This window comes from Cydia splendana, chromosome 6 (genome assembly GCF_910591565.1).
Source record: "Cydia splendana chromosome 6, ilCydSple1.2, whole genome shotgun sequence".
Taxonomy (NCBI): Eukaryota; Metazoa; Arthropoda; class Insecta; order Lepidoptera; family Tortricidae; genus Cydia; species Cydia splendana.
The window spans coordinates 16,989,730-17,005,213 of record NC_085965.1 but is presented as its reverse complement, the minus strand read 5'-3'; the positions used below and the strand labels follow the sequence as shown (position 1 = coordinate 17,005,213).

General features: G+C 36.8%; 2 protein-coding genes across 4 annotated transcripts in view; both read right to left on the bottom strand.

Annotated features, from left to right (window-relative positions):
* Nucleotides 1-15,484, bottom strand: part of LOC134791759 (uncharacterized) — a 259,461-nt gene that overhangs the window by 30,760 nt on the left and 213,217 nt on the right. The gene's annotated exons all lie outside the window — the stretch shown is intronic.
* On the bottom strand, nt 5,184-12,809 carry LOC134791487 (ras-related protein Rab-40C). Of its 3 annotated transcripts, none has more exons than XM_063762531.1 (6): nt 12,309-12,809; nt 10,797-10,934; nt 9,584-9,659; nt 9,301-9,418; nt 7,617-7,839; nt 5,184-6,962 (listed from the first exon to the last, which is right to left on the bottom strand). In XM_063762531.1, exons 1-6 carry the CDS (start codon nt 12,409-12,411, stop codon nt 6,754-6,756), a joined length of 867 nt encoding a protein of 288 aa, XP_063618601.1. In that variant the 5' UTR covers nt 12,412-12,809; the 3' UTR covers nt 5,184-6,753. The 3 variants fall into 3 exon arrangements, with proteins under 3 accessions (XP_063618601.1, XP_063618600.1, XP_063618599.1); XM_063762530.1 differs by lacking the exon at nt 9,301-9,418 and adding an exon at nt 9,136-9,253 and having other exon boundaries at nt 5,185-6,962; XM_063762529.1 differs by lacking the exon at nt 9,301-9,418 and having other exon boundaries at nt 5,189-6,962; nt 9,466-9,659; nt 12,309-12,808.

Below are 15,484 nucleotides of genomic sequence, written 5' to 3'. Positions count from 1 at the left end.
GGTTCGGTTTTATAGGGACGGAGAACCAAATGTATTGATTGACACACTTCCAACTTCTTAGTGGGTTCGTGGCTATGTGCTGTGCTCGATATGAATCATTTAAATGCAAAAACTATTCACTGTCACATACTAAAACATACAAAACCATATTTTAGCTTATTTCCAAAATACGAAGATCTCAAAATAGCAATACATATAGGCTTCACAAAGTATTTTTACACGATGTTAAAAAACTAAATATTTTCTTTAGTATAAAATAATAAACACAAATATACAGGAATTGTTTCAAAGCGGTATGGGTCTGTTAATCACACTTCATGCATTTTTGTTACCAATACCAGGATTGAAACATTTTGGAAACAAGCTTTCTAGATAATGTACAGAAATATAATTTCATTATGCAACAAATTGATTAACCTCCTAAATAATAAGACCCTAATATGGTAAACAAGTTATCTGAAATATATCCGACATATGTTGTTGGAATTTAGATTGAACTTTTGGTATGCCTACGATGAATTCCTCAAATTGTTAAGTATTTACAAGTGTTTACATAATAATATGTGACGTTATCTATGAAAAGGGACCTTATTGTCGATGGCACTTACGCCATTATTAACGATGCTTCGATATAAATACAATGCCGCGCGACGCTGTGCGGCGTAAGCGCCATCGACAATAAGGTCCCTTTTCATAGATAATGCCCCGTACGTGACCTTAATCTACTTATAAATAGTGGACAATAAGTGACTTTAATTATAAGGATAGCCCACGACGATACACAATATGGTTATAAAAATAAGGACATTGTACTCTAGTGGTTGGAATTTACGTTCTTTTTTTTTTCATTTAGGTAAATATAGTATACATATGTATAAAGTTAAATGAATGCAAGCTAGCAAGTACGATATGTGTAATGTGTAGTGAAACGGGATTATTTCAACATTGCAGTGTAGTAATTTTAAGGATTTATATTATGTGTCTAGTCTTAACTACTGACATTTTTGAAAACTTTATTTCAAAAGAACAATTGAATTGTCTTCAATATTTATAGTTACGCCACATATTTGTGTCAAGGGCGATAGATTTTCCATTTTTTTTTAATATTTAATTGCTCAGGTGCTCAGGACAGGTGGTACGCTCGCGTTTCGGAGGCCAAGATTCTCTTTGGATCGCTGAGCCAAAATAGTCAGTTAGTTATTTAATTGCTCAATCGATACTGGGCTAGTGAAACTAATACATATATAAACTGGCAGGAACCTCTAAAGTCGAAATAACCCCGTGTGAATTGTCTTCAATATTTATAGTTACGCCACATATTTGTGTCAAGGGCGATAGATTTTCCATTTTTTTTAAATATTTAATTGCTCAGGTGCTCAGGACAGGTGGTACGCTCGCGTTTCGGAGGCCAAGATTCTCTTTGGATCGCTGAGCCAAAATAGTCAGTTAGTTATTTAATTGCTCAATCGATACTGGGCTAGTGAAACTAATACATATATAAACTGGCAGGAACCTCTAAAGACGAAATAACCCCGTTATATCGGAATGAGACTTTGAACGAGAAAAATGTAGACATTGCTGTTTACGGTGGCACTGTGTTGTGTACGTTTGTAAAACTTATGTAAGTTATGAATGCATTCATAACGCACATCAAGTACGCTCTAGTCTATATGCATGCGTACCTGTGGCTAAGCAGGAGCAAAAACCTGAGCTGGATACATAGCGTTGATTAATCTTAACTACATATAATGGGAAAATACAAGGTAACTAGTCTTTCCTTTCAGTAACTAAGTATAGCCTTTCATTACGCACGATACGACGTAAAGTTTTGCCGAACGGTTATGAAAATGTTACGCTATGAGGAGAGGAAAGTGTAACCGACTATGCACGAGCGTAATGAAACAATTAAGCCATTACTCTCCCTTCCTCGTTAAGAGCGCTATTACATTTCGGCGTTGAGCGAGTTTAGGTATTTTACGCGCTGCGGCAGGCCGTGCGAGCTCAGTATGCCGATCCCTTCTACCACACTCGCACTACAATGATGGATTAAACATTCTTGATCCTTCGCGAAGCATATTGAAATCAACCATAACAACACTAACTGATGTGCTTAACTTTTAAAGTCCTAAAACTGTTATTTGGTAAGTACGAAAATACTAAATGCAGTGCAAATGTAAGTGTGTGCAGTGTTCATAAATTAATTTTTCATCTATTTTTGACGATTTTTGACCCCCCCACCCCTCAAATCATCCAAAAATCATGCTTCGGATGACTCTGTTTCCTCCTACGTCATACTACCATCATCCGATGTCCAGACCCCCCTCCCCCCCCTCCTTCCATTTGAAACGACGTAATTTATGAATAGCCCCATACTCGTACTTATGAAGGTATAAGTATTACTCGAAATAAATTATAGGTACTCGCTTATTTACATGTTTCGTCATAGCATTTGGTACCTATAGGTTGTAAAGTTTGTATCAACGAGGGTTTAAAAACGAACTAGTATTGAGGATCTGATGATAATGATGATGATTAAGGTGGTCACGGATACCAATCAACCATGTAGTAACTTGATTAGGCTCGTTTGATTCGTCTCAACAAGATCTTTGACACTGAAGATACACAGGGTCTGATGATGGAGCTGGAAGGTGGCCACGGGTACCAGTCTATCATGTAACTAAACCACTTCGTGTTTGGGCTCGTTTGATTCGTCTCAACAAGATCTTTGACACTGAAGATACACAGGGTCTGATGATGGAGCTGGAAGGTGGCCACGGGTACCAGTCTATCGTGTAACTAAACAACTTCGTGTTTGGGCTCGTTTGATTCGTCTCAACAAGATCTTTGACACTGAAGATACACAGGGTCTGATGATGGAGCTGGAAGGTGGCCACGGGTACCAGTCTATCGTGTAACTAAACAACTTCTTGTTTGGGCTCGTTTGATTCGTCTCAACAAGATCTTTGACACAAGACAGTACTCAGGGTCTGATGATGGAGCTGGAAGGTGGTCACCATTACCAATCAACCATGCAACTAAACCACATCGTGTTTAGGCTCGTTTGATTCGTCTCAACAAGATCTTTGACACTAGGTGATACACCAAACACGAAGCCCAAACACGATGCCCAAACACGAAGCCCAAACACGTAGCCCAAACACGAAGTGGTTCAGTTACGTGATAGACTGGTATCCGTCGCCACCTTCGAGCTCCATCATCAGACCCTGAGTAGTATCTTGTGTCAAAGATCTTGTTGCGACGAATCAAACGAGCCCAAACACGAAGTGGTTCAGTTACATGGTAGACTGGTACTCGTGGCCACAGTCCAGCTCCATCATCAGACTCTGAGTACTAACTTTTGTCAAAGATCTTGTTGAGACGAATCAAACGAGCCCAAACACGAAGTGGTTTAGTTGCATGGTTGATTGGTACCGGTGACCACATTCCGGCTCCATCATTAGACCTTGAGTACTATCTTGTGTCAAAGATCTTGTTGAGACGAATCAAACGAGCCCAAACACGAAGTGGTTTAGTTGCATGGTTGATTGGTACCGGTGACCACCTTCCGGCTCCATCATCAGACCCTGAGTACCATCTTGTGTCAAAGATCTTGTTGAGATGAATAAAACGAGCCTAAACACGAAGTGGTTTAGTTGCATGGTTGATTGGTACCGGTGACCACCTTCCGGCTCCATCATCAGACCCTGAGTACTATCTTGTGTCAAAGATCTTGTTGAGACGAATCAAACGAGCCCAAACACGAAGTGGTTTAGTTGCATGGTTGATTGGTACCGGTGACCACCTTCCGGCTCCATCATCAGACCATGAGTACTATCTTGTGTCAAAGATCTTGTTGAGATGAATAAAACGAGCCTAAACACGAAGTGGTTTAGTTGCATGGTTGATTGGTACCGGTGACCACCTTCCGGCTCCATCATCAGACCCTGAGTACTATCTTGAGTCAAAATTAATACATATTGAAACGACCTGATCAAATATTTTAAATCCTGTCCGGTAGTTTATTAAACTGTACCATTATAAATTATAATACTATAAAAACAGTGCTAGGATCAAAGTCTCTCGTTGCGGTTTACACGCACACAGTATAGCGTTTTACACGGCGCCCGCCGCACACAATGATAAAAAATCTCGTTGTCGCCGTTGAAAATGTGCGGAGCCGACCGACACACGTCCTGCCTCTACAAGCTCTGCCGCGGCACTGAGCTGGCGCAGCGCGCGTCATCGGTAATATAGAGTAGTTTTCAAAAAATTGCCAAAAAATTATAGTAGAATTTCATAAACACTAATGTATACCAACAGTATGAGCAAGCGTTGCAGATTGCTTGAGTATGAAAATGACTTCGATATTAAGTAGATTTTCGTAGGAATTGACACTTGTTTCGGAGAGAAAATTGAGTTCGTTTTACTTTGATTTTCTCTTTCTCAAAGGTGTGTAGGAAAAATATCGTTTGATATGCCTAAAGTACAGGGTATTAGTAATACAAAATAGCCAGGTTTAGCAGAGTAAACTTCTCAACATTTCCAAATAAGAGCTTGCCATTCAGTGCTTCACGGGGTTTTTCGGAAACGACCATCAGAAAAAAAATCATTACTAATTTAATAAGTCCTTTTTCTAATATTTACAACGATATTTAAAAAGATAAGAAGACGCTTTTACTGGAACAAGTACTCATTGTTTCTAATAATGAGCACAAAGTCCTGAATTTCGTCGACTAGTATCATCAATTTTGCGTTATTTCGACTTTTCTTGTAAGAGCGCTCTTAATATAGTTCGTTTTTTTAGCATTAGAAAGAAGGTAAGCGATCTTGGCAAGTCTTTTAATCGAAAAACGCTTTTTAAAAATCAGTAACTATTACTTATGAAAGCAGAAGAATATAAATGATCGTATTAGATTCATAATAGGGGATATTACTGCAATGTTCTGCCGCCAGAGTGCAGCACTACCGACTCAGTAAATTCATAGACTAACTTATACATACTGTGCCTTAAACTGTTTTTTGTCAAGTTTTCACAGACAATAAAATATGACGTTGATGCATCAAGGCGGTTTGTTAAGAAGGGCCTACCGGTAAACGCAAAATTGAAATTTCGTTATCTGCCTCTTTATCGCTCGAATATGCAAGAGTGATAGAGAGATTAGATAACGAAATTTCGATTTTCTTGTTTCGCGGTAGGTCATGTGTCAATGTGGTTTGTTTACTGTATGTACCACAAACGTGCCACCTACGCAGAGCTTTGCCTAATATTCCCTATTGTTACATATTTGCCGTGGCTTATTTTTAAAACATATTTTTCAATTAAAAGACACATCAAGATTGTTTACCTTATTTCTAATGCTAAAAAAGGGTAGAACAGTACCGCCCAGAGTCACACTCAGTATGGCCTTGTTGTTACCAATCATAGTATCTTCTTAGTAGTTTGTGATCATGACATTGGTAATGTTGGTCGGTAATGTCGGTATATTGTTTGTCATAGCCTAAGTTAATTGTGGAAATGTGATTGAAATGGACAATTGATGGCACTGGATCCAACATAACTTCATCTGAACTATCGTAAGTCTAAGAGAGGCGAGTCCATGCTTCCGCGGGAGGTATCAGAACAGTTACCGTACAATATATTCACATATATCTATTAATAACGTTACCTATATTCACATAATGACCTTTTAAGTAACAATACCTTAATCTAGTCTAAAACTAGTCACAAATCCGTTGTCAGTACAGCCTGTATTTTGTGTTAGGATCATCGACTATTCTATTGAAGGGCGTTAATACTATCAAATACATTCGGAGCGATAATTACTGTGATGTTTACATTTACGTTATTAATAATAAACATTTAATATTAAATTGTTGGCAGTTAGGAAATTTTTATTTAAAAATATGATTATTTTTGACGAGCATTTCGATCTTTCCTATGAGTGATACAGGAAAAATGTGTCCTAATCGTGGCTTCACACTGAGATTAACAAGAATTATTATAGTGTTTTTCTTTTATATTTCCTTCAACTAAAGCTAAAACCCCGACCTCTTGGCATTACCAATGAATGACATTACATGGAAAAAACCGTCAAATATAACATAACAAATGGCTTTAAATACAACTTTATTAAAAAATAACAACACACAGACCAACTACAAGGTTATTTTGTAATATGGATTTTGCATGCATATTATAAAATAACCTTAAGTTAAGATCTTTTTATTTCGTCAACAATGCAAGGATTCATAATTACAGAATCTTGTACTTTATTTAATGCATTCAAAAGAAGGTATGTTATTTGGTGTTTGTTGAACTACGACAAACAAGATAAACGTTTATAACTACGCGCGAGATGCACGTAATGCTAACAGAAACTATGCACAGCATTCGTAAATACGAAACAATAAAAAAAAACAGTTTTACTAGATGTTGTTTATAGAGTGCTTGGTTTTCCAAACAAGTCAATGTGGCTTTTTAATTTTTATGTATGCCAAGTAGAATACAGTTTTACTTTTAAAACTCAATAATGACTTATCTTTATGATCTGGCTTTGCTGCAGAGACAAAAAATACGACTACCACGCTGACAATTGACACAATTTTCTGTACATTTCTGGGTTAGTACGCAACGCCAATACATATTTACTTGTTAGACCAGCAATGTACAGGGAATTTTCAGCTGTGAAACGGGGGTCAGATCGCTAAGAGGTCGGGGTAAACCAGAGCTGCCGATAGACCTAATAGTCACCCTCAGACGATGGAGCACGAGTTCCTGCCGGTGCAGTTGAGCCGCTGGTGGTTGTGTTTGGAGGCCCGGGCGCGCAGGCGGCTGGGCGCCGCCGAGATGGCGTAGGACTTGAGGTGGGACTTGAGCGCCGTGGGCAGCGGCAGCCGCTCCAGCCCGTACACGGACGTGCGCGCCACGATGGCGCGGCAGCATAGCTCCTGGAGGCTTAGTACTGCGGACAAACATGTTCATATAGATACAGCGGTCGGCAACCTTTTTGCAGCCAAGGGCCACATAGTAGTTAACGAAGTTGACGCGGGCCGCACTTTGTTAATATTTATGACTTTATCAGACATTGTCGTTTGTCAATATTACATACAAAATAGCCAGGGAAGCTCGCGAGCCGCCTGTTGCCAACCGGTGAAATAGAAGTATAGTTTGTTAGATCCAATGATTCAATGTATTATATGTGTAAAGTCTTTGACAAATTCGTACTTCGAGTAGATGGCGGTATATAGGTACGGGTCGGTACATTATCCCGTAACTCTCGGTTGTCAATTCAGATAGCACAAAACATATTTCGTCGTAGTCGCCGTACAGCGCAATTTTCTTCAGCTGTCAAACTTGAGCACGATTTTTTTCTAAAACTTGCAAATCATTCATCGAACTATTTATTATAACAGTCAGACGGTTAAAAGGAATTCGCATTTGTTACAAAAGGAATGTAATTTACAAAAACAAATAATTTAGAAAAAAAAAAGTCGTATAAAATTATCAAGGAATTAACTTCATAGTTCAGCATTTATAAATTTTATGTATTTGAGAAGTTCTATATCGTGTATAGGAACAGTATTAGAAGTAACAGAGTGAATAAAATTCCTCATACCTTTATTGCTCCTCCAGAGCCGCTCCATACCGTTCCTGTGCAGCGCCATGCGCGACAGCTCGCAGAAGCTCTCTCGAATGTTGAAGTCGCACAGCGGGCTCACTTCGAAGAACGCCATGTGGTTCTTGGCGGCGTACATCTCGGCGTCGCGCTCTTGCACTTGCCGCTTGAACGCCAGATGCAGGCGGTTGCCGACTAGCACTTTGGGCACGCCGGGCGCGTGCTGTAGACAATATTTTTGTTGAAATTTCACTTGTTATAATAGCCGCATTATTCATTTATATATCGATTTAAGGATTTCTTGGAAGAACATGAGCAAAATTCTATCTAAAAGCTTTTAACGATTTTTTATAGTTAAATCAAGGCTTTACAATAGTGTTTGAGATAATGCGATTAGAATAAGAGTTAAAAACAAAAACACTCAAGATAAAGGAGACAAAGATAAACAAACAAGTAAAAAATACCTATAAGTAATTTATATTCTTGGCACTAGCTTAAACACGAGATTGGGCTCGACAGATTTTGTTTATGAAGAAAGTGTTTTTAATCAGAATATGACAAAGCTTTAGATAGGACAGGACCGCAAGGAAACTTATTATGTACGACAATACGAACGAGTATTACACTACTACTTTGCGTTATGCGATGTTGCTAGAAGACACAGATTGGTTACTTTTAATGTCTGTGTGCACTGTTTGGTCATTACTTATCTATTGTAGACCTTAGGTGATTGCACTCTTAATTATAGTATTTATAGTGATAGTTAATAGCGTTAATAATAACAAGCACATCTGTCTGATAATAATAAAATGTGCCCAGTAATGTTAAATAAATAAGAATGGATAATCAGTGAGTATAGGGTTGGTACACAATGTAATATAATGCTTGGGATAATACTCTTTTTACCAGATCGCAAGGCTATAAGGAAAGAAAATGTACATACCTATATAAAAAATCGGAAAAGTAGGTAGGCAGGTACTCACGGTTTCAGTCGGAGAATAATTATAATACAAAAATACGAGCAAAAAGTAAAATAGCAAAGCACTCGTCGAAAATTCGATATGTCTAATTATTACGCTAGTATGTAGGTATTGGTAGAAATATAATTATACTATGAACAAATTAATAAATCGTCGTAATTACACGCAAATGTTTGAAACTCATTGTATTTGTAATCAAACTTGTGGAATGCGTGCGACAGCATTTCCCCGCGAATGCCAATTTACTTGTTGTTCCCGTTTTATCACGAAGGCTATTAATAGCTACTTCATAACAAGATCTAATTTAACGTCATTTACATGATCATTGCGATTATAATGGAAATCAAATTATATACAATGTAAATGGTAGGTCTAAGTTCTAAGTTGAATACTAACTAACATTACCAATCCCATTCTACTCGTAATTTAATGCTTAAGAAATGGCAGATATAAATGCAGCTGAGATAAATGCTAATACAAGAGAGACAAAGAGAGAGAGAGAGAGAGATACTACCCTATCGACTTCACTCAACACTCACCCTCTCCACTTCCTCCCGCCACCGGTCAATACTGTCGAATGACCACTTGTTTGTGATGTCGTACACGAGCAGGATGCCCTGCGCGCCGCGGGTGTAGGGCCGGATGATCGTGCAGAACCTGCCCTGTCCCGACGTGTCCCATAGCTGGGCTTACCAAACACTCACCCTCTCCACTTCCTCCAGCCACCAATCAATACTGTCGAAGGACCACTTGTTGGTGATGTCGTACACGAGCAGGATGCCCTGCGCGCCGCGGGAGTAGGGCCGGATGATCGTGCAGAACCTGCCCTGTCCCGACGTGTCCCATAGCTGGGCTCACTCAACACTCACCCTCTCCACTTCCTCCAGCCACCGATCAATACTGTCGAAGGACCACTTGTTGGTGATGTCATACACGAGCAGGATGCCCTGCGCGCCGCGGGAGTAGGACCGGATGATCGTGCAGAACCGACCCTGTCCCGACGTGTCCCATAGCTGTAGCTTCACTCGCTTGCCATCAAGGAGGATCGTTGTTGTTTTGTATGCTAAAAAAATATGAGGGGACGGGATTCAAAAAAATTACTGATCCATTTAATTTAATCTGCAAATTGCAGATCTCATGTTAAACTAAGACTAAGTTAGGATTATAAACAGGAAGAATGTTCATGATGATCTCACAAACACTGGACTTTACTGACACCCATGTCTTAAAGTCTTAAATCCCAGTAGATGTACAGTAGACGTCAAATATATGTTTACATTTTTCGCCTTATCACAAAGGAGTAAGGTGCAAAAGTGTAAACATTCTATGAGTTTGACTGTACCTACAGCAACTAATTTAATTGCGTCTTTGAAATACAAACAATGGTGATGAGATTGTGACAGATTAGTCACAGTCTTATAAGGCACAAAACAATGCTATGTGTCACCTATAGTTTGTTTCTGTTACCATACCGTGATCTAATTAATGATTACTTTGGGTTATGTCAACTCCCTCAAATTAGGAATGGGAAACATTACAGTGTTCTATCATAATCTGAGTTTTAGAACGCAGTGTGGTGGAAATTCAATTCAATTCAATACTTTATTTCCAAGAATATGGTACATATAATGTTCCAATGTGTATAATAATATTATTAAGATATAACTTTTTTTTAGCTTCCAACACAAACCTTCATGAGCTTACTGTGGGGCTTAGCCAATTCGTGTAAAATGTCCTATAATATTTAGCTTGAATTGAAACTTACAATAATTTACGAAAAATAATATCAATTAGATTATTCAATTCTTCACTTGCAATTCAAATAAAATTCTTATGATGAGTCATCCACTATAGTTCGTTTTTTTTAGCATTAGAAAGAACTTGAAAGAAGGTAAGCGATTTTGAAATGTCTTTTAATTGAAAAACGTTTTTAAAAATCAGTAACTATTACTTATGAAAGCAGAAGAATATAAATGATTGAATTAGATTCATAATTGTTACATATTTGACGTAAATTTTTTTTAAAATGTGTTTTTCAATTAAAAGACACATCAAGATTGTTTACCTTATTTCTAATACTAAAAAAAACGAACTATAGCTAGATTATTACATTTTTATTTGAAGTTTTAATAAATTTCTTATAATGAGCTGAGGTTGGCTGAGTTTATTGTCATGATTTAGGATAATGCAGATATCTTACCACTGCCACTACAAAACGGAGAATCTGCAGAGCCATCCTCTAGGTCTTGTAGTATTTCTTGCTTGCCCACATCAGAGTCCCCCACCAGGAGCACTTTTAGAAGATAGTCATAAGACTTGGGGGCTGCCGGCGGCCTCCCTATGAAATAGACATACAAATATATAAACTTATAGTGTGTATTTATGTAAAACCATATACATAATTAATATCAAACTTATTACAATAAAAGGTAACCTAAAATTAAAACTACCTACAAAACTAAAACTAATACCTAAAAAATAAATAAAACAACAAACTTATAGTTAAATTTATTTCAGTACAGTCAGGAACACAAGCTGGTCTCTTAATAAGTAATTTTTTAAAGGTTACTGTGCTATCAAATTAAATCATAGTCATTTTTGCAGTAACCTTAATTTTTTTTATATAAGTTAAGATTTGATTTTGTCCTTTTAAAAGGAACTACATAGGGACTTAGTTAGGAGGCTAAAGGTCTACAATAAGGTTACAATCTTTAGGCAAAATCTTACAGTTAAGGTCAATGTAGCTAATTCCGTCATAGGGTCCGTCCACTAGCGTTTTTCTCTCTCTCAAACCACAAACAACATTGATAATTTTGTCGTCAAAGCAGCGATTGCTTTTAGTTTCAGCAATAAAAAGCAAATGGTTTTTTTTTTCTCCAATTGAAAATCAAAGAAATATATGCTCTTAGACGGAATAGGCCCTATGACGGAATTAGCCACATTGACCTTATGGAAAATAAAAAATTATCATATACATTAGACATTTTATAAATCTATAATAACACAAACATATAATTTAGCATAATAAGACAAAATTAAAATATAAGAAAGTGTGTAAGTACCAAATACTTTATTGTACGAAAAAAATATTAGTTACAGCAGATAATACATACACAAAAGTGTCTGCCTGTGGCTGAGCTGATATAAAGCACAATTCAACTCTTGACTTTATAAAAACCAGTTCAACAACTGAGGGAAGGTCAATCTATGTATTTTTGAATCTGTCAGTAGACTTATAAATTGTTTTAGAGAAAACTAGTGAACATATTGAGATATTTGCTCAAATCAAGATTATTGAAGAAAATGTTTTCTGTTCTTGCAGAATTTGAAGTTGGTAAATTTTGTGGCTTTTACATTTACCTATGTTATAACACCAACTTTACTAGGCAGTGAAATTTGTGATTAGTTTGAAAATATTCTGTTTAGTACATGCAGCATTGAATACAGTGAAAGAGGCAAAGTGGCCAAATATATCGCAACACCTTATTTCTCTTGTAACAAAGGTATGTTGCAATATATTGTATTTGGCCCTTGGGCTGTAACTACCTCTACAAATGCTCAATGTTTTGATATTTAATGTATTTAAATATATTTAAAAATCGAGTAATTTATGAACTACTTACGAACAAAAACAACTTCCACTCAGGACCTACTTTTGGCAATCAGGAAGTGCAGTAAGCACCCATTGAAATAGCACTGATAATATAAGTACCTGTTCTCTGATGATGCGAGCGAGGTAACGTCGTGCTCCCATTCTGCGCCACCTGACCCGTCGCCTGCTGCGGTGCTGCTACCATCCCTGTCGTTGTGAACATACTTCTGACACAAGCCTGATCTCCAGGTGGTCTTTACCACACGCAAATGTATACATAATACTGACGAATTAGTCCTTCGCGATATCCATCAAGGTCTATAACTTATAACACTAACAGTTAACCACTCCGAGCTCTCGATAAACACAAGAATTCACTTTTTGTTTCACATGCCAACCAAAATACGTATGTTCATATGCAAGGTCGGCCCGATTAAAGTTTACGTTTTCACATAACTATGTACAGTTGTTTCCAGCGAATTCAGTAACTGCTGTTAGACTAGGACATAATTGCTACTCCAATTATGTTTAATTGAGATTAGCGACACAAAAACAACCCAATATACAAGAAAAATATGACGATGAATGAATGAAAGATATTTGGAGTTTGCCACAGGTAATATATAAAAATTACAAGGTTATTTACTTATTCGAGTATTCCCAGACTCTGTTTAAATTTCTTTGTCATTAAGGTAATTCATTAATACATTTTCGATATATTGTTACATTACAATTTTAAACATGAGCAAAAATAATACTTCGTTGTTTTATTTTCAACGTTTCGGTTCTTATCGATTTGTGCATCACTACAGCTTTTTTTAAAACAATATGGCCCTGGATGCGAGTCCTTTAAGCCAGCACTACAGCATGCATTGAATTGAGAAAGAGATATCTGTTTCTCGCTCTCGCTTATGAGTGCGACGCACCAAGGTCGCGGTGCGGTGCGATAGTGTGTTACCACTTTTAGATTAATTCTACTTAAAAGATACTGTGTTCGTAGATATTATAGTATTTGTTTGTGCTTATTAAAAAATGAATGCAATTTGCATATAAAATAAAATAAATAGGAAGTGGTTACTCATGTATACTTTTGATAGTCTGGCAAATGGCAAACACAACTTGTCAGTCAGTAAGAACGAGGAAAATTATACTCATCCCCCTTTTTTGGGTGCTAGTACTAGCGTAAGACAAAGACAGTATGATTCTCTCTGCCTGTTTGAAATGAGACAGTCCTGGGCCAAATTATATCTCCAGGGATTTTCTTGAAATTAGGCCGTCACCTCAACCGGGGTCTACAATTGCCAGCTGAAAAACGACTTTCAGGCGTTATTTTAGAGTTGAATTTTGATTGTCATTGCGGACGCGATATCGCGCCTCGAGGGAGGGACGTGTCAAGTAAATTTCAGAAATGTGCCTCCATGGGGTACGAGGGTTGCACTGAAAATGTCGGGAATAGAGAAAACTGTCGCATCTAGACGGTCAATCTTTATTTTAATACATACTTAAACTCAAACTGACCACGCATATAAATTTTCTTTTGAAAGTAATCATTCTGTAATGCACACGGCTCATAATCCCAAAGTCCTTTTTGTATGGCGATTTTGGGGCCTTAGTGGTTTTGTATGAAATTCGTGGAGTAGCCAACGGAATTGAAGTTTTTTTACATATATATATATATATATAAAAGATTTTTTTACTGTTGTCATATGAATATTTAGGAATGTCGAAATCTGCCGATATGCAACTTTTTTGGCAGTCTTTTTAATTAACAGCACAAATGCGATTTTAATTTTTGACGTCGCTTTGGAATGACATGCTTCTTTAAGATCACCCATGGGATAAAATGAAAGTGACTTTCATATTTAATTTTAACTGCAAACGAGCGTACGATGAACTCTAGTTCATAAAAAAATAACAGAAGCCCATTGTAACTTTTATTTGTTCGCTGAGGGCATATTGAAAACCGTTTAAAAATATGATCCGAAAAATCACTTGGCCAAAAATTCAAATAATGTTCGACATACAATTTTCAAATTGCCAGTAATTCTTAAATACAAATGACAACCAAATGGAATATACCTTAAAAGTTTTATAAAGAGTTACATTTTTATAAATTATATGCCTGTTTCTATTATGTTATTTCTAAGTGTCCCATTCCCGAATATTTCAGTGCGACCCTCGTACTGCGTAAAGTCCAGAGTATAAAGGTTAGGACAAATATACTTATTATACTCTTTGGGTTAGGAGTCCTTCCACTGTAACCACAATCTCCAATTCTTTACTGGGAAAAGTGCGGTTTTTGACTTTGATTAGGAAGACTTCATATTTATTCATAATGATTGATCATAACTCGAAATATTTAAATTATTATGACACAGGTACATACTATAAAGGATTTTATCATTTAGCAGGAGTAAAAATAGGGTTTATAGTTTGAGTAACATTTTATTTTACGAAATCATGTCATCAATCACAACTTCCTACAAGAAATCAAATAAGAGATTCTGTGTAATACAGACATAACAGCTAGAGTTAAAACAAGAAAAGTCTGCAGCGATTTTGATAGCCCACGCAGTGCAAGTGTTATTTTAAAAGTCAAAACTTCTATGAAATGATGACGTGTAAATAACACTTGCACTGCGTGGGCTATCAAAATCGCTGCAAACTTTTCTTGGTTTAACAGTATACATACTTGTACAAAGTATAAATTACCTCAAGGCACTTTTTCTTACAACTAGATTACTAGATAATGTTATGTATTAAGACATACAAAAATAAAATACGAGTATAAATCATACTTATCTTAAACATCATTAAAATGAATGATTATACAAGCACATAACTTTACGAATAACAATAATCAAGGAACTATATGGAATGGCGTCGTATTTATACTAGACTTGACTCTTTAACCGCGCGACTCATTATATACGACATTTAAAATCGGATATGAAAGAAAAATCATTTATAGCGCCGCTATGTCGCGTCATGCGCAGTGAAAGGGTTAACAATGTTCAGCCTCTTATAACCTCATTTTAAGGTTAACAACCTGTGGCCACCAGTGCCAAAATGCTTGTTTTAAATTTAACTGAAAATCGTAATTCAAGACCAAAAAAAGTAAGACAATGTTGCCACTCCAATAAACTGTTTGTAAAATAGTAAATCCCTTTTTTATAAATAAACACGCTAAGATAATTTATTTTTTGGTAATTTTACCCCTACGACTTAAAAAAGTACTTTTATTTACTTATTTTTACATAAATACAAGACGCGCCAATAAAAAGTGGCAACATTGT

Excerpts from the sequence above, each read along its gene's own strand:
- LOC134791487 (XM_063762531.1), bottom strand. The coding sequence starts at position 12,411 with ATGTTCACAACGACAGGGATGGTAGCAGCACCGCAGCAGGCGACGGGT. Across the intron at positions 10,935-12,308 it reads CTCGCATCATCAGAGAACAG|GGAGGCCGCCGGCAGCCCCC; the intron begins GTACTTATATTA and ends TCTATTTCATAG. Across the intron at positions 9,660-10,796 it reads TCCGTTTTGTAGTGGCAGTG|CATACAAAACAACAACGATC; the intron begins GTAAGATATCTG and ends ATATTTTTTTAG.